General features: G+C 38.4%; 1 protein-coding gene across 1 annotated transcript; it reads left to right on the forward strand.

Annotated features, from left to right (window-relative positions):
- Positions 1–13: 13 nt before the first annotated feature.
- dnaaf10 (dynein axonemal assembly factor 10) lies at positions 14–19,718 on the forward strand. Its single transcript, XM_079855517.1, has 8 exons — positions 14–353; positions 3,196–3,296; positions 3,377–3,507; positions 3,596–3,697; positions 8,568–8,683; positions 10,591–10,725; positions 13,694–13,791; positions 18,573–19,718. The coding sequence occupies exons 1-8, from the start codon at positions 168–170 to the stop codon at positions 18,778–18,780; spliced, it is 1,077 nt and encodes a 358-aa protein (XP_079711643.1). The 5' UTR covers positions 14–167; the 3' UTR covers positions 18,781–19,718.
- The last annotated feature ends 331 nt before the right edge of the window (positions 19,719–20,049 follow it).

Here is a 20,049-nt window from a genome sequence, read left to right on the forward strand (position 1 = left end):
CTATTCGTTTTGTGCAGATTTTCCGTTCATTTTGGTCAGGCTAAGAGTAGGTCAGCTATGTGTTGTGGGAGGGTCCTTAAACGCGCTGATCAAGCAGCACAACTGACATCGCGTGTGTTCTGCTCAAACTGACAGTGTTCTCGTGTTTAATATACAGGGAAAGCACCATGTCAGCAGCCCTCGAGAAGCCCCAGATCATCGCACACATCCAGAAGAGTTTGAACTACACGGTGTTTGAGAGCAGATGGATTCCCTGCAGCGCAAAGTTTGTGTGTATGGGAAACTTCGCCAGAGGAACCGGAGTGATGCAGATCTACGAGATCCAGCACGGGGAACTGAAGCTGGTCAAAGAGGTTTGAACTGATTCACTTTTGAACCGTTTGAGCTGTTTAACTTTACCTCAGACTAATGAAGACTGATTCACGGTCACTTCTAGCGGAGGAGGATGAGCGCCTTTCTAGAACGCTCGGCTCGTGTCGCGTGGTTGTCATGGCAACAGGACGCGGTTTGTTTACACCGCGACATCTTAAACATCAGATTTAGCGAGTGTACTCTCGTCCTCTTTTAAGCGAAGACGTGAACATGCTCTATAAAAATTTAAATGGTTGTAATTCATGAACTCTTTGGAATAAAGACCTACGGTTTGTCTATTTTTAAAAAGGATAATCTGCACACACAAAAAAAAGTTTGTGTGTGTGTGTGTGTGTGCGCAAAATAACACACCCTTAAAGGGGACATATCATGCTAAATCCACTTTTTTAGCCCTTAAATGCATTTTGTTGTATATTTCGAGTGCTTAAAAGTACAGAAAAGTTGAAATTATTCTCTTCAGGTGCTTCGTTGATATCTTTATATTCTGTTTTGGCCTTATTTTTCAACCTGTTCAGATTTTTCTGTTATCTATGACGTTTTGTGAACTATTACGTCACAGTATTTGCAGCGGAACTGCCAAATAAGGACATTGACTTCCAGCCCAACACTTCGAGCAATCCGCCATTTTTATTTCTCGCTGCAATTTTGTAGTCCAAGCTAAAAGATGCAGAAGTTACGAGAGGGTAAGTTAAAATGTTCGGTTGTTGGATGTAGTAACCCACACGCTTCATTACACCGTCTAATGTAGATGAACTGCCGCGCTTGTGACAGGGCGCATGTTTAACTGAAAGAACGAGCAGAGAGAGAGAGAGAGACCCGTCGCGCGCACGCACTCTCTCTCTTCGGAGCCAGGCGAAAGTGTAAACAAGACACCGTCTCCAAACTAGACGCTGTCTTGCTCTCTGTCCCTCGCACATATTAATCAAAATAAATCGACACGGTGGTAAAAGGTCGGAAGACCAAAGTTTCATGTGTAACACACCATTGCGATACATCCATATGAAGACGTTGTTCTGCAGATTCGTCGTCTTAATTTTCATCTCGCTCCGGCTCCGACTCTGGCTCGAACATGTAAGGCTGGCTGGACAAGTCTTCCATTGTTGACATTTTGTTAATAACGTGTGACTAAAAAGTTTCTGTACCGCTATAATCGTATCTCTGCTATCAAACTACAAAAATGGCCGAACGGGGTGGAGTTGAACCGAGTGTCACCTCTGCATCCTGGAGGGGGGGCGGGGTATGAAGTGTCTCAATTGTATTTAAAGAGACCGCACCAAAACGAGTTGCTCTCAGACGCACATCAGAAAAGGGGTAGAAAAGGGGCCTGTGGAGCTATAATAATGAGGAATTCAGACCCAAGCATTGCAGTTCTGCTTCATATAGACTACAAATGTATGATTTATATGTTAAAAGGAACGATTTAAAAGCATGATATGTCTCCTTTAAACCTACCCGTACAATAAGAACACTGCATATAATAGTACATCGTAGTTAAAGGCACCTAATAAAAACTGGTAACTTACCAGTGTGGGTTTATTAAGGTGTGTGTGTTTTCGTGTTTGTGTTGTCATTTGTATTTGTGTGTGTGTGTGTGTGTGTGTGTGTGTGTGTGTGTGTGTGTGTGTTGTAGTGTGTGCAGGGTTTGAAATGAACTTTTTCACCCACCGGCCAATTTGGCTAATTATCGGCCATTCAGAACTTCTAACGTTACTAGCCGAAATAAAAAGGAGAGGAGGAAGAAATTAACCAGATTTCACATCACAGCTTATATATATAATTAGGATTTCATATATTAATTTCTTATTCAAACAAAATCCTGTCATCCAGCATCTCCTCCCTTCATCTTTCATCCTTTACACCAAAAATGTGTTTTAGATGGACTGATCAATACAGTACAAAGAACATAAAAACAATGTAGGATGCTGGAAAATGACAATACGTTTTCTGTAAACCAAATGCTTTTTAATTTTTTTTTTAATGCTTTAAAGCGTGCCATTATTTGCTGCATAGTGATGTGTGTGTTCAAGTTATCCAGATATGAGCAGATTCTGCGCAATACGCTGTATTTAATATATCATGATGACTCACGAGTATTTGTGCTAAATCAGATTTGGCTACACAAACTTCCCCAGCAAAGCGAGTAAACATAAGTAACCCGCCAAACTGGCTCGTGATTTGACAGCGTTACACACCACAGTTGATCTTTACCTGCATTTGGCGGGTGTTAATTTCAAACCCTGTGTGTGTGTGTTATCGTCTGTGAATTATCGTGTGTGTGTCATGGTTGTGTGTGTCTAAACTGTATTTTGGGGACAAATTTGTACCCAGAAGTCTCCAAAACCTGACAAAATCTCCAAAAACCTTCCTTTAGGGACGTCCTCATTTGTAAATCTGGTTTAAAAATAAAGTAATAAAGTTTTTTTTTTTTGAAAATGTAAAAATCCAGAAAGTTTTGTGTGATGGGTAGGGTCAGTGTGTGTGTGTGTGTGTGAGATGGGTAGGTTTAGGGGTAGAGTTAGTGTAAGAGGAGAGAATATGCAGTTTGTACTGTATAAACACCATTACGCCTCTGGAATGTCCCCATTTAGATGGCCAAGTAAACGTGTGTGTGTGTGTGTGTGTGTGTGTGTGTGTGTGTGTGTGTGTGTGTGTGTGTGTGTGTGTGTGTGTGTGTGTGTGTGTGTGTGTGTGTGTGTGTGTGTGTGTGTGTGTGTGTGTGTGTGTGTGTGTGTGTGTGTGTGTGTGTGTGTGTGTGTGTGTGTGTGTGTGTGTGTGTGTGTGTGTGTGTGTGTGTGTGTCCATTTCAAAACTACCTTATTCCAGATCGAGAAGCCGAAGCCGATCAAGTGTGGCACGTTTGGAGCCTCGTCTCTCCAGCACAGGCATCTGGCCACCGGAGACTTCGACGGAAACCTCAACGTCTGGTAGGATCTTAATGTGCTCCAGCAATCCAGACTGAGACGGTTAGAGTAACGTAACGTGAGACTGAACCGCTGCGTTGCAGGAATCTTGAAGCGCCGGAGTGCCCGGTGTACTCAGTCAAAGCACACAAGGAGATCATCAACGCTGTGGATGGAGTGGGAGGACTGGGCATCGGGGACGGGGCCCCGGAGATCCTCACCGGCAGCAGAGACGGTCACTTATCATCTCACACACATCCAACATTACCATAGTCTACTTTCTCAGTGTTTTTGGACTTGAATGTGTGTGTTTTGGTGAACAGGTACAGTGAAGGTGTGGGACTCCAGGCAGAAAGACACTCCTGTGGTGAACATGGAGCCGATGGAGGGGGAGGCCAAGAGAGACTGCTGGACTGTGGCTTTCGGTGGGTGTTTTTGCGCCCTCGTTTGGGCTGTGTTTAGAGCCATCCTCAGAAAAGAGATCCTCTGGCTGGGAGACCGTGAGCTCTAGGCTGCATTCAGTCTGAGTCCTAGGCATTTCAGTCCAAGGCATTTCAGGCATTGTTATGCTGATGACACTCAAATCTATATTTCATCACGGCCAGATGAAAACGCTAAATTATCCAAATTGACAGAGTGTGTTAAAGATATAAAAGATTGGATGACGCACAATTTTCTTTTATTAAATCCAGACAAGACAGAGGTACTAATCATCGGTTCAAAAAACCACCCACAAAACCTCTCACAATACAACTTTAACATCGTAGGATGTCCTGTTACTTTATCCTCTACAGTAAAAGACCTGGGTGTTATACTTGACTGCAACCTGTCTTTTGAAAATCATATTTCATATGTTACAAAAACAGCCTTTTTCCACCTTAGAAACATTGCTAAGCTACGTAATATGCTATCAGTTTCTGATGCAGAAAAGTTAGTTCATGCGTTCATGACCTCGAGACTAGATTACTGTAATGCTTTATTAGCTGGTTGTCCTGCATCCTCAATAAACAAGATACAGTTAGTCCAAAATGCCGCCGCTAGAGTTCTTACTAGATCAAGAAAATATGATCATATTACACCAATTTTATCATCACTGCATTGGTTACCTATAAAGTCCCGTATTAATTACAAGGTATTGCTACTGACTTATAAAGCCCTAAACGGCTTAGCTCCAGTTTATTTAACGGACCTTCTATCGCCCTATAATCCATCGCGCTCTTTAAGATCACTAAATTCGAGGCTTTTGGTCATACCTAGGATATCCAGATCCACCAAAGGAGGGAGAGCATTTTCACATTTAGCTCCAAAACTCTGGAATAGCCTTCCGGATACTGTTCGTTGCTCAGACTCGCTCTCCCAGTTTAAAACTGGATTAAAGACGCATCTCTTCAGCCAGGCATTCATATAATACTTTTAATCTTACAGTTAAATCCGGTCTCTAGTTCATAAACGCCAGAGGAGAACTGGCCCCCGACTGAGCCTGGGTTCTCCCAAGGTTTTTTTTTCTCCATTAGGTTACCTGATGGAGTTTTAGGTCACCATTAGGTCACCTGATGGAGTTTTAGGTCACCATTAGGTCACCTGATGGAGTTTTAGGACACCATTAGGTCACCTGATGGAGTTTTAGGTCACCATTAGGTCACCTGATGGAGTTTTAGGACACCATTAGGTCACCTGATGGAGTTTTAGGTCACCATTAGGTCACCTGATGGAGTTTTAGGACACCATTAGGTCACCTGATGGAGTTTTTCGGTTCCTTGCCACTGTTGCCTTTGGCTTGCTCAGTTGGGGATATTTGGGGATATTTAATTTAATTAATCAATCAACAATACTATTGATCAGCATTACCAAACGTGGACGTTTTCCACTAGAAACAAACATTGATGTATTATTTTAATTTAATACTGTGAAGCTGCTTTGATACAATCTGTATTGTGAAAAGCGCTATATAAATAAACTTGACTTGACTTGACTTGACTTGACTTGATTTCAGTCCTAGGCATTTCAGATCTGCCAAAATGAGCCAGTCGACGAGGTAGTTCAGGATGCCCATTCCCTTCTGTCTCGGGGGGGAAAGTGCTGCATCCGTGCACTTTAGGGCTGTCACTTTTTATTCGATATTCGAATATGCATTCGAACATGACGTGAAATATCCGAAATCGAACTATAAATAAACTATCCGGTTTTTAAAGTGCCATGTTTTGCGCATTTTTTACAGTCTATGATTAGACCGTTTGCTTTTTATTTTATCGTTTGCCATCTCATCCAGTAGCGGCCGCTCTAAACGTATTGTAGCGTAGGCCCGTGACCAAATCAAGAGAATAATAGCCAATAGCCAGCCTGTTTTGAAGATAACGACAAGACTAAAGAGACCGCGCTATTACACACACACACACACACACACACACGACCCACAGAAAAGACGGTTGTCAGTATCGAGTTCTCTTTCGGGCTTGAACAAACCATAACACACAAATTATGCCAAATGTCCGTTTTGTGGAGTGTCCTCATAAGATCAGTCTTAAATGATTTAAATAAAGTCTTAAATGAACGTAGAGATTTGTGAGAAAATGTTATGCGTGTCAGATCGCGTCTCCGTCAGCAGCGGCTGGTCTTAAAGTGTCATTAATGTTAATCAAAGCACAAAGGTAAGAGAGTACATTACTCACTCAGACCCGGCGCCAGGAGGATTATTATACCACTAGCCTAATCATGAATGCACTCCGCTATCTTTAACACATCTCCGGCGAACGGCTTCTTCACGCAAAAGAAAAACTCTTCATGAAGCGCAGTGAAATTCAGCGACCATGTGGCGTTTCCTGATGGATCGAGGTTGTTCGTTAACTTAATTTTACATTTTACTTGTAGATATTCGAATATATTGCTTGATATTTGATTTTTCTCAAAAGTGACAGCCCTAATGCACTTTGTGAATGTGCATGATGCCTGGGACAGTCCGAATGGAAGGACCTTATAGTGGTAGGCCACCCCTTCAAACGCGAATCTCAAGAACAGTCTGTGATGGGGGGCTACTGTATCTGGATATGAAAGTAGGCATCTTTCAGATATCCACTGAGAAATACCAATCCCAAGGGGGAAGGGGAAGGGGAAGGGGAAGGGGAAGGGGAAGGGGAAGGGGGAAGGGGGAAGACAGAGAATTCTTGAAGCGTGAAGCGAAGTCTCAACTTTCAAATTTGGTCTTTTTTTTTTAAAGAAATTTAAACAATAAATACGGTTTTGTGGCTCTTTAATGTGTCTGACAGATCGCTCAGTTAAAGCTGCTCGTGAACCGATCATCTCTTCCTTCTAGTTCATTTATAGCATCAAATAAGCATGAATGAACATCAGAAGGAATGTTGTTTCAACCGTGGAAAGACGTCAGCACACCGTTTTTCAAGTTCAAATCCTAATCCTACTAACTCCCCTGACCGCTTTGTCGAACAAAAATCATTGGCGGATTATGATTGGTCAGATCGTCTGTCAATCAAATACTATTATATATAGTAGTTTAATGTAGTACTGACACTAAAACAACTTGAATTTTTATTTTGGGTAAATTATACACATTACATATTTTGTATTGCGATATATTGTGACACGATATATTGTTACATCCCTATATAATTGTGAGAATTATTTTTAGAGGGCAAGGAAAGAGAATTTTGAATATTATGTACATTGTTTGTTTGTTTTTAGTACTTATTTTAAGCAAAATACTGAAGAGGAAACCCCTGAACAGAGCTGGTGTGAACTAGGGGTGTAAGAAAAAATCGATACACTTGAGTATCGCGATATTTTATTTTGCAATACTGTATCGATTTTCAAAAACGCAATATCGATTTTTTTTTTTTTTTTTTTTTTTTACGTCCAAAAATATTCATGGTAAGACCGTAAGACAGTGGTTCACGTTTATGTTGTTTAAATCCCTACCACTAGATAGCTATGCTGAGACGCACCACTAGTGTCCTCGCCAGGCTCGCCTATAACGGTGCGTGTCCACTGGACATTTTAGGATTGATAGCGGACCGGAGAAAGCGTTGAGAGCGACCGAGAGCGTCAAAAAGTTGGGCAGTTCCTTTATACAAATATCAAGCGAAAAACGCAGTCGCCAGCTGTGAGGTTCGGGATGTGACGTCTGTCTTGAGAGTTTAAACATATGCAAATTGTGCCGGAGTTTATGCTGGATTTAGTGCGTAAATCATTTTGTTTACAAATTAGACATTGTGCAGTTGTTATATATATGCTGAATATTTCATTTTGGATGTGTTTATTGTGATTATATTGGCTGGTTTTATAAAAGTTTATACAGTTGAAAGGATATCTTTGCTTGGTGCATTTGGAAACAAAGCTTGTCTATTTCTAAATGTAATCGCGTGCATCGTTCACACCAAATGCGAATAGAGCATCTGGCGCGAGTGATTTCAATGTTAAGTCAATGCAAAGACGCGTTTACGCGCGTCTGGAGGTCCTGCGGCACGAGGCGTTTAGCGCGGCGCGGTTCGCCTCATTCGCGTGTCCAGTTCTTTTAAAATCTTTTATCACATAAAACTTGTTTTTAATATATGACACATTCATTTTGTTCACTTTCATTCATTTTCGTCCAGTTCACGTTGTTGTTTTATATTGTGACAGGGGCTATGTACCTATTTTCTTTTATTATGGCCTACTTGAGCATACAAATTTGCTCACTAAGAACCTGTGTGAACCACAATCCCAAACTGGCAGTTTGATTTTCTGTGTACTGAATTGTTTACCTAAAGTAAACTTCTTTGACTTTTATGCACATCATGTCTTTTTTTAACTATTTTTAATATATTTTACTTAAAAAAAATCCCAATATATCGCCTTATGCACAGTATCGAAATATATTGCAATATATTGAATCGTGACCCATGTATCGTGATACGTATCGTATCGCCAGATTCTTGCCAATACACAGCCCTAGTGTGAACACACTCGCCTCCCTGTGATCAGATGCTTTCTGAACTGCTCTTTTCTCATCGCTGGCATTTCTGCTGTGTGTTTGTGCATCAGCATGTTCTCAGTGTTCAGTGTTTACTTCAGTTTAATCCTGAGTGAAGAACAAAGAACTTATCACGGCCTTTACGATCTCTTAATGCTGTTGTTGTTGCTTTTGCTAATATTATCTTTTTACAGGTCTGGCAGATTCTGTCATTGTCTAGTTCTAGAGTACAATAATATTAATAAAATATGTTATAACTGTGCTTTTTTTAGTATCAGAAATCCAAGCATAGAAAATAAAACTAATCGCAACTTTCCTTGTTTTATCTCAAGGTCACGCGTTCAACGACCAAGACCGCTGTGTGTGTGCTGGATATGACAATGGTGACATCAAGTTATTTGATCTTAGAAATATGTCTTTACGATGGGAGACAAATATAAAAAATGGGGTAAGTGGGACATATTTAACTTCTTCAGAACTATTTCAGTGTACATTATTGCACAGGTGTTACTCAACACCTGATCATGAGTATTTAGACAGTAGACATCCATGGAAGCTGTAGAAAATGCTACATGGTTTAATAGAAATTCAGTAAAAATTGTTAAATGAGACATCCATGGACCATGTGATCAAGTACACTTCAGCTACAGTAACGTGAAAATACCATCATTCACTTTTATCTGAAATAAACACTCTGTCTGAGCTGTTTACACATAGTGAACATTTTACACAACGTTGGTGGTTAAGAAATGATTATATAAATTCAAAGAGCATAAATGTAACAGATTGGCTTTGATGTAACCATCAGATATTGTTTAAAGGTTAGTATTCATTTAGATTTCAGATGGACAGGAAATATAAAGTGGCTGAGCAGTAGAGCTACACGATTAATCGTTAACAGATCGCAACACACACGATCTTATTCCTAAACGACAGAGATTCGGCTCTTTCTGTTAAACCTTTGATTAGTCTGATCACAGATCTGTGTTCTGATCCAGAGAGAGCCGTTGTCATGAATCGATATGAATCCGCGTCTTTTCAACCACACAGAAATATTATTTCTTACAATCATTCATATTATCACAGGTTTATAGTTCAGATATAAACACTGATGTCTAAAGAAGTGATAAAATAGAGTAAATCACCTTTTGAAAGGAACTTGACGCTTCAAATAAAGATTGTATCAGTTATGTTGTTACACCAGTAGGTGGCGACAAGTGACTGTTAAAAACTGTATTTGTCATTGACTCATTTATGCAAGAGATTCGTTCAAAATCACTGTGATCATTCATCCAGTAATAAAACAAGTGAAGTCTTTATGTGTGAGTCATTGAATAGTTCACTCAAACTGATTTTTAAAAAATAATTCATTTCAATTAATTAAACATTTTATATAGACTGCAGCAACTAACATTCTGTCAGAACCTCTAGTAAATGACATGTTATTTTGTTTAGTTGCCTGTAGGGATGGGACGATTACCGGTTTCACTATAAACCACGATAAAATGTACTGACGGTTAGTATTATCGTTTAAAATTGAATTATCATTGAAACCGTGTTTGATTACCGCAATTTTAATAACTCACTGTAAATCCTGTCCAGCCAGCAACAGTCTGACGCAATGTTGTTGTTTTTTGTTCGAAAATGAATGGCGGAAGGCAGATTAATGTTTTAAATCTTACCCGTTTCTAAATTAATTTTGTACAGCGTACAAAACAATTGTCCAGACAAGATGATCACAACAATATTATCAAATATTATCTCTGTAAACAATAAATCAACTCTGATTTCATTTTCAATACAATCAAAAACGGAGCCGCAAGACGGCAAGTTGTAATTGAATGAAACGAGAGAGCGCGTCCGTTGCGATACATGGATGTGCGCGGTGTTATAATGCTATTGACGACGGTCATTATAAGGAAGGAAATGCCACAGAATATAATCTTGCTTAAAAAAGTGCATAGAGCTGCTGGTTTTATTTGTTGTTTGTTGATTTTCAAATATAAAACTTGTTGAAATGTCTTCAGTGTGAACATCAGTTATTTTTGAACACTTTCATCTCGTTTTAACAAAACCGTGATAATATTGATAATCATGATAATTTTGGTCACTATTATCGTGATACGAAATTTTCATACCGTCCCATGCCTAGTTGCCTGTTCAGAATCGAGGTAGAATTGTGATCTATATTTAAAAAAAAAGTGATCCTCAGTTTATCCAGAATGGTGAAACCGAACCTGTCCATCATCTGGTCCCGATGCGGCGCGGGCGCGAGCTTTCTTCATTACAGTGGGAGGAATCTAGCTTGTGCAGATGCAGTATAATGGATAAACTTACTTTGCGTTTCTTTCACAGGTCTGCTCTGTTGAATTTGACAGAAAAGACATTAACATGAACAAACTAGTGGCCACATCTTTAGAGGGCAAGTTTCATGTGTTTGACATGAGGACCCAGCATCCCACCAAGGGCTTCGCGTCAGTGTCGGAAAAGGTTTGTCTCACTGAAAGGCTGTATACATGTTTTATTTTTCCTGAATGATGATGAAAATTGTATTTGCCTTCATTTATTCTATTTCTCGCGGGAGAAAACATGCAATTATTATATAAATTGGCACTGAAGCTTTGAAGTAGGGCTGGGAGATATGGCCAAAAATATTATCATGATATATTCATACCATCTTGATATACGGTATTTGTTTATCAATAATGGGTAAGGCAGTAATGGTGAATAAATGTGTTAGTTGAGTGAATGTAAACAACTTGTAAATGTCCCACGAAATCAATTTCATTTTCTATTTGATTTTTTTCTGAATCATGTTTTGTGATTTAAATCGAATATATAATTAAATGGTATCTAATGAAACGAATGAAACTTTAACAATTTAATCAGTCCTTTAAAATGTAATAAAATGAAAATATAACAATTAATTTACAGCAAAACATTGCATTTTTATTTTTTGTCAAATAAGGTATTGTACAACAGAACTTGTATACTGTATAAATTAAAACATGGATTGAACAAAAAAAATCTTGGTTTTATAATGTGCCTTAATATTAATGATGATGATGATAATCATAATAGTATGATAAGTACATTTGATTATACAATAGTAATATATTTCTGTCATCATTTCTACAAGTTAAACCAAACTTCTATGTTTGATGTGAAGACCATTATGTTTCAGTGTGTTTTTGACAATAGCTTTCCTCATATGAAACCGAGAACCGATAACACTCCGATACCAGTCTATTCACTGCATTTGTAATTTACACAAAAATATTGGGTAGAGAAACCAAAAGACTATGAATCATATTAGTTGGCTTAATTCGTTCAGCAAAAATATGTTTCCTTCAGTTATTTTAATGCGTAAGCCTCTGGGTCTTGTGCTTATCTCTGTTACTTATAACATTTGCATGGCTAAAGTCTGATAATGTGAACATTAGGGTGCCCCCAAAAAAATTTTTTCTCTTTTCTCCCAATTTGAACCCTGCATTTTGGTCTACCACCAGTTTAAGTTATCACATAAAAAAATTGGCTAAATTAAATGATATTTAGGGGTTGCACAAGACAAAAGAAAAATCACCTATATCACTTGATTAGCGGTATATAAATATATTTGCTGAAATGTCAATCTTTATGTTGTTTATTCCTTAAACTTAACATGGAGCTACATAAAGGACATATAAGCATAAACTGCAACTTATTTGGTACATATTATAGAGAACTTACCATTTTAATAGTGAATATTATTACACAACAATCTTATACTAATGTATTTCTACAAGTCTGTTCAATTTGCTAATTCAGATGGAGAATTGGCAAGACCTTTGACAACTGTGGTTTTGTTTGAGTCAGGACAGCTTTCTCTGTGGCGTTTAACCACCTGTAGTAAGAATAGTTTCTGTTCTTCTGATTTGGTTAATATAGCATTAAAGTCCTGTATCAACTTGATGCCCCTTTCTGCAGTGTCATTCACAACTTTTAGGGATTGAACTATCTTCTCTGCACATGTGAACTCCTCATTTTCCTTCCTTGTCTCAGGCTGTGTTTGTAAGAACGACTCTGGTAGGCCAAGAATTGTGAAGAATGAATTTGTATTCATTGTCACAAAATTGCTGAGGGTCTTCTGTTCATAGTTCCGATGTGCATCATAATGAAATATATGGGATTATTTGTAGAAAAGAAGTAAATTTTTCATGAATATATACCAGATTACAAGGACAAGCAATTTAATAATCTGACACGGCTTTGCCATTTAACATTGTTTAAGTGAAAATTCTCAAAACTTCAAGGGGCTTGTGCAACCTCTAAATCATCTTCAATTTAGCTGAAATTTTAACCCTATTCCTTTTGTCTTTATGGTCCATGTTTGCAAGTTTCAAATCGTAGAATTTATCACTTTATTTTAATTTTTTTTGCTTATTTGTATGGGCCACCCTAGTGAACATGCATGTAAAAGTATGTTAAATGTAAAACATGACGTTTTCCTGCAATACTGTCGGGAACCCACTGGTTATACAATGATTTTACTACATATATGATTTGGTCTTAATCCAAAAGACATGCGATCAGCAATCAAGAGCATGCAAAAGAAGCTCTCTCTCTCTCTCTCTCTCTCTCTCTCTCTCTCTCTCTCTCTCTCTCTCTCTCTCTCTCTCTCTCTCTCTCTCTCTCTCTCTCTCTCTCTCTCTCTCTCTCTCTCTCTCTCTCTCTCTCTCTCTCTCTCTCTCTCAAATTCAAATGAGCTTTAGACATGACTTGTACAGTATTGCCAAAGCATTGGCCATTACATAAGCAATGAACAAAAAAAATCAAGTCAATAAATCAGTCAGTAAACAAATCTATCAGTAAACAAATGCATGCATACATTTATATAAACAAGAAAAAGAAGAAAAAACACACCTTTGTACATTTGTACCAACATTCAGACAAGATAAGAATGATTCTGACTTGAGTTTTGTCCACTGGCTGACGCACTCATGATCGCGTTCTTCGGCCCAGCCCTATTTTTAAGCTTCAGAAATGGCACAAAAGCAGGCTAAAAGCGGCCTGTGCCATTCGTGTGCGATATCACAGTCTCCTGAAGCCCTGCGATAGCTTGTGCGAGAAAGAAACCAGTATTTAACAAATAATCTAACCCTACAAGTGATCGATTTACTAATAGAATAGATCTGATTCAAAAGAAAGATTCGTTCACAAATTGGACCTCTCTTGAGCCCAAGGAGGGCTAGGGGGAATGTTGAAGATTTTCCCTGAGTAATGGATTAAATGTCTGTCTGTTGAGCTCTCAGAGGAATCCCATGGCTTCAGAAGACTTGGATTGTAGCGCATTATTCACTTTCATGATGCTCTTATAGTGCTTTTGCATCCTAAATCTTTGTTTTGCACACTTAACTGTTGAAAATGCTACTCTTAAGACTCGTTTGAGAGTGTTTAGCGTTTGCGTTCTGTATTTCAGGCTCACAAGTCTACAGTTTGGCAAGTGAGGCATTTGCCTCAGAATCGTGACATCTTCATGACGGCCGGTGGAGCGGGTAATCTACATTTATGGAAATAGTAAGGAATTTCTTTAATATTTTTAACATCTAAAGAGTAGGGATGTGTATCGTTTACATTTTATCGATACCGATACTGCTTATCGACTCCAAATATTGATTCCAATAAGGTAAAAAAATAAAAGTGAATGATATATCTAGGGTTTTATTCGAAGTCTTATTGCAAAACGTTTAATTGTAGCTGAATATCATGAACAAAGATCAACAGGCTAAAGAACACTCACACAAGGAGCGTTTGCCTGTGGTTTAAAAACACCATAGAAGAACAACTGAGTCTAGACTAACTAATGTAAATCTCAAGCATTATTAAAGACACGTAAACACTCTGTAATTAAGGCGAGACACTACAGGTGAATAGGATAAAATCTTTAACGAACAGATATCACCATGAAACTTTCCCAGTTGATTACCTACATTAAGATGAGAAAAAAAATGTATTACAAGTTTTCTGTAATTTAATGTTTAAATATGCAAATTAGGCAATATGTAATTAAATTTGCGCTAATTTGCATATAATTTTTAAAAAACGAAATCTGAGTATTGGATAAAGCCAGGTAAAAAAAAAAACATTTTCATTGTGTTCACATATTAGATGGGAAAAAAATTACAGAGGGATTTATGGATATCTACTTTTGTTATCCTATAAATCAGAATATACTGTCAATAGCCTTAAAAAAATGATTTTCGCCATGTTTTTTGTAATAAAATGTTATATAAATCAGGCTAGGAATAATATATTTACAAATCCCTCTGTAAATGTCTTCATAATATAACTAGGTACAAGACTGGAGAGTTTGGTGTGTATCGGTGCGACTGAAGTGGAGATTTCAGACTTGGAGAATGAGAGAAAAGTCATTTTGAGAAAACGGGCTTTAAAGATTTATCATCAGCCAATGAGATTGCGCATTCAGCCCTTTTAGTTTCACGATTGGTTGCTGACAGGGCCTGAAGTTAACTTTTTTGACCACCTGCCACAGTGACTTTTTACCAGCCAGTTTTTTTTTTTTTTTTTGGCCTCATAAAAGGTGAAAAAAAGGAATTGCACAAACATTTGTTCTTTAACTTGTAAGAATACACATTTAAGTGCTGTCAAGTTATTAACGAGATCCATACAAGTAATAATAACTCTTAGAATACAGATATAGACCTAGTGCAGCTCGTTTGTAAACAAATCACATGCGGCTGTGTTGATGGCTGGGCAGCTGTTAGTTACAGCGTTCAGGAACCGTTAAGCAGAACTAAATTAATATTGTTATTACTGGTAAAGTTACCGGGTAGGCTACCGGACATTTTCTCACCGGTTCCCAACTCCCAACATCTGTGCAACTCAGCGTTGCATTATCATCTCATCTCACCAACAGTTTAATACTTAACTCACACATTGAAACGTAGTCAGAGAAGGGCCTCATCTTTCTCTCCGATCACATATACGTTCCGAAACACTCAAACTGCGCTGCTTTCACAGATGCTTTCTTTACTCCAGTAATGTGCCGCCACATTTTTTAGCTAAAATCCAACGAAATGGCTGACTTCGTTTAAATGTCAAAGAACAACAGTTGCAAAAAAAAAAAAAAAAAAAAAACCTTCGCAAAGACCCGGCCCCTTTAGTTACTGTTGCTATGTCCGACAAGCTACACCGCGCTCACGCCAAACCATGATCTCACGCAATGAAAAGCACATCGCGCAGCAGAGAGGACACTGACAACACGCTGACAGACAAGACAGTCCTGGTTACTTTTGATATTAAACAAAGTCTCAAAGTTAAAATTTGGTAATTTTTAAAGAAATTTAGACAATACCGTTTTGTGACTCTGTGGCCTAAACATATGAACGGATTAATAAAATTGTAAATTCATTTTAGATAAATATCATTTGCATTTACATTTGGGTTATGCAGTGTTTTTAAATTATATTTTACACTGGGGTGCCTTGAGATTTTGTGCACTTTTGAAAGGTGCCCTGACTGAAAAAAGTTTGAGAAAGGCTGGCCTAATGTGTCTTGACAGATCACTGTGGTGCCTCAGTTAAAGCTGCTCGTGAACCGATCATCTCTTCCTTCTAGTTAATTTATAGCATCAAATAAACATGAATTAACATAAGTAGGAATCTGGTTAGTTTTAACTGTGGAAAGATGTCAGTAGGCCTACTCAGTATACTCCGTTTTTTCAAGTTCAAATCCTCCAACGTTGAACTCTCCTGACTGCTTTGTCGGACAAAAAAAGGCGGATTCGGCGGATTATGATTGGCCAGATCGCCTGTCAATCAAACTCCCCGCGAAGGGGCTCAGTGGCTACCTGCCAATGTGGCAGGTAGATTGACAGTGTTACCCACCAATTGCAGAATTCACCCGCATTTGGCGTGTGGTCGGGTGTTAATTTCAGGCCCTGGTTGCTGATAAAAAGGAGATGACTATATTTGGATTGGACAGGATTGTACAGGAGAGAGAGAGCTTTCCAGCGGTGTGTGTGATGACAGGGAGCAGCGGGATGATTTACAACTTTTGTTGAATTTATGAGAAATCTACAGACGCAAACAGACACAGTGTAGTAAAATAAAGACCTAAATGTGTATTTCTGACTTTTTTTCACCACAAGTCTGAAAGAAGACATGTTATTGAAGACAAATATCCAAAAATCTCAAAATTGACCAGTAAAAATAAAACAACTGCCGTGTCTCGCCTTAAAAAAGAACAAATAAAAAATTAGAAATCGCAAAAAACATATAGATACAACTGAACAAAGATACGATTGAAATAAACAGTGTTTTAAGATTTTCAGGTACAGAAACTGTAATTAAATGTAAAATAACACTGCACTTTATAAAATATACTTTACAAATATAGTTACATAAGTTACTCAGTGAAGAACGAGTGAGTTTTCTCATTGTCTTGTGTTGTTTGATCAGTGTTATTACAGAGACGGCTGCAGGAATATTAGCGCTGTCGCTTTAAGAGCTGCACGGATCCGATATACTGATACACATGAACACAGTCGTCTCACGCTTGAGTGGTTTAAAGTCATATTGATATGCACACAAAGGAATCGATAAGAGGAATCGACATTTACATTTTATAACAAGTTATGCACATGGATGTCACACGTACGTTGAGCAATATGATGACATTGTGAAAATGACAATGAGCAGCTTCTAATTCGCTAATTTAACACAGAAGTATACAGAGATAAAACACCGCAAGTGTCGATAACATTATCATTTGTTCTGAAGCTTATTGGTTGTCCGGTATTGACCCAATTACGTACCGGTCCAAAAAAAATACCGGTTCTCGGTACCCATACCCAGGGGCGGCGCTAGAGCTTAAGCCCCGAATGTCTATAGTAAAGCCCCGAATGTCTTGTTACCAGCAGCTGCGATTACCTAATCATGAAAAGTGTATATTACAGTTTTATTTATATTTTTCCCTTTGCATTAAAGGAGTTTACGACGTGCTTTTGCAGCGTTGAGCATTGCAGCCAATCACAGACATGTCTGTTGAACGCATCGGCCAATCAGAGGCGTTTAAATGAGTCGCTGTGCTGAAGATGTTTTGCGCGAGCTCACCGAGTTCTACACTTTCGCAAACCTGTCATTATTATTGGCAATAAACTTAAGATGCAAATAAGAGATTCACTGCAATAAATTTGATATTCATGATGCACTCCACTACGCGCCGCTCTGTTTGTTGTTAGGATGACTAAAAGTTCAGCGGTCTAGCTCATCATTGTCAAAATGATTAAAGAGGTGAACGAATGCCTGGTAAAATGTAAGTAGATAAACATTTAATATTTGACTGTTTTACAATAGAAATGTTCAACTACCGACAGAATCCGTTGACGCAAATTACTCAACTTTTTTATTTTTTTATTCAATTTTGCCTTTTTGAATTTAAAATATGATATAATTTCCTTGATTCATTTAGAGAGAATGCATGCATAATTAAAAATACTATATTATTTGCAAATAGTTAAAATTATTTCACGAATACAATAAGCCTTTCTTTCTTTTTCTTTATTCCCTTAAAGGGATAGTTCACTTTGAAATTAAATTTTGGTATGTTTTAGCTTACCTCAAGGTCATCCAAGATGTAGGTGTCTTTTTTTCCGCAGTAGTTTCAATTTTTATATTTTTAGGTCAAACCGTTCTTGTCTGCCAGTCCTATAATGCAGGTCTGTGGTCACTGTCTCAAAGAGCATGCACAGAGTCCAAATTAAACAATTCCCCATCGTAAGTACACATTGATGGCCTAAGACACGAAACGAGAGGTTTGTGTGAGAAAACGAACAGTATTTATATCGGTTTTACCTCTTATACACAGCCACGTCCAAGTGATCTGAGGGCGCGGGCTCATCCTGGTGTGTGGGACGTGTGCGCAGACTGGTGCATAGATATATACACTAGAATAGATACTGCCTTGCCTACGGCATTCGTTCCAATGAACATTCGTTCCTCATGCTCTTTGAGACAGTGACCACAGACCTGCATTATAGGACTGACAGACAAGAACGGTTTGACCTAAAAATATCAAAATTGAAACTACTGCGGAAACAAAGACACCTACATCTTGGATGCCCTTGAGGTAAGCTAAAACATACCAAAATTTAATTTCAAAGTGAACTATCCCTTTAAATCGCTTTTATAATTAATTAATTAACTAAAAATACCCAATTTTAGTTTGGGCTAAAGCCCTGAATATCCACTGACCTTAGACCCGCCCCTGCCTACACCTACTAAAGAGTGCTTCATTGTGACTCTCTATGACCAACTCTTGCTTTTCCATTGTTCCAGTGAGTATCCGGCCCAGAGGACTAAGAAGGGCTCGGATGAAGTAGACATGGGTGTTGCTGGGTCCGTGAATCTCCTGCAGAACGTCACGCTGTCCACACAACCCATCTCCAGTCTGGACTGGAGCCCCGACAAGCAGGGTCTCTGCGTCAGCTCGTCGTTTGACCAGTCTGTGCGAGTCCTCATCGTGACCAAACTCAACACAGTCTGAGCTAACACTAGCAGGATCTGTGCCATTATTCCCAAACAAACTGGAATATTTGATGACCGTTTACATGCCACGTTTGTGTCTTAAGTTCATATGTGCAATTTTCTTTTCTTTTTTTGTGTTATAATTCTAATGACTTTGCTTTGTAGTCAAGTGTCTATTACTGCTCAGAGGCGTTCTTATACAAAATGTGAAGGTAAAGTTTTTACAACAACAACAACTTGTCTTCGCAATCTTTTATCCGTTTGTAATTACTGATGTCAAACATTTCTCTTGTTTTTCAACTCTTCTCTTCTGTAATGCAGTCAGTTCCCCACGGTCCTCCTATCTTACACTGAATATACCGTTTCACTCCACTAAACATGTGCCAAACAATGCCAGAATGAGTGTTGACTAAGACATCCTTTAATGTTCAGGGTGGGTTAAAAAAATGAAGGCAACAAATACTACCTTAAGGACGACGATAAGACACAGAATAATATGGACGACCAAATATATAAAGTACATTCCATCAAAATAAGATCATATCCAACACTTGAGTTTGAAAGAGTCTCGAATCTCCTCATCATCCACTGAACCGTCCTCAGAAGATTGGGTCCCTTCAAGCGCTTCAATATATCTTTTCAAGGAAACCTTTTAGTGCAAAAGAAGAATGTTTAGCATTTTAGCACTAATATTACCCAATTGGAGAAGTAGGTAGGTTGATGGATTGATGAATTGATTGGTTGATTGAAAGAAAGAACTAGATTTGGTGTAATTCCCTCCAGAAGCGTCTCACACACACGAGTGTGTTCCCGAACGCCCGAGAACATGACAGCGTTTACTGTGTTTCGTCTGACGCTCTGAGACACACTCGTTTATGATGGAGGGAGAAAGAGATACTTGCAGTTTTATTACTGATATTGTGCACCAATTTTGCACGATTTTGTTCTCTCGAACGCATGAGATGGAAACGCTGCTTTATTCGCAGATGTTCAATGTGATATTCCAATTTTGTGCATAAGTTTAATTTTCTACTTTGGGTGGAAACATGACCTGTCTCTCACCCACTGAATATTGCAGTCGCAAGACTAACACATGAATAAATAGTTTTTATTTATGAATAAGTCACTTCCAGAAACATATAGCATGGCCAGTAGTCCGATTCACAAATGAATGACTTTTATGAGCTGTTATTATTTTTTAGTTATTTAAAAGTACCCATGAGTCATAGCGGTTATGAATTGTTTGGACTCATTAACTGGACCTCAAGTTATTACTTTTGTCTGACTC

Source organism: Squalius cephalus (assembly GCF_949319135.1).
Source record: "Squalius cephalus genome assembly, chromosome: 21".
In the NCBI taxonomy this organism is placed as follows: domain Eukaryota; kingdom Metazoa; phylum Chordata; class Actinopteri; order Cypriniformes; family Leuciscidae; genus Squalius; species Squalius cephalus.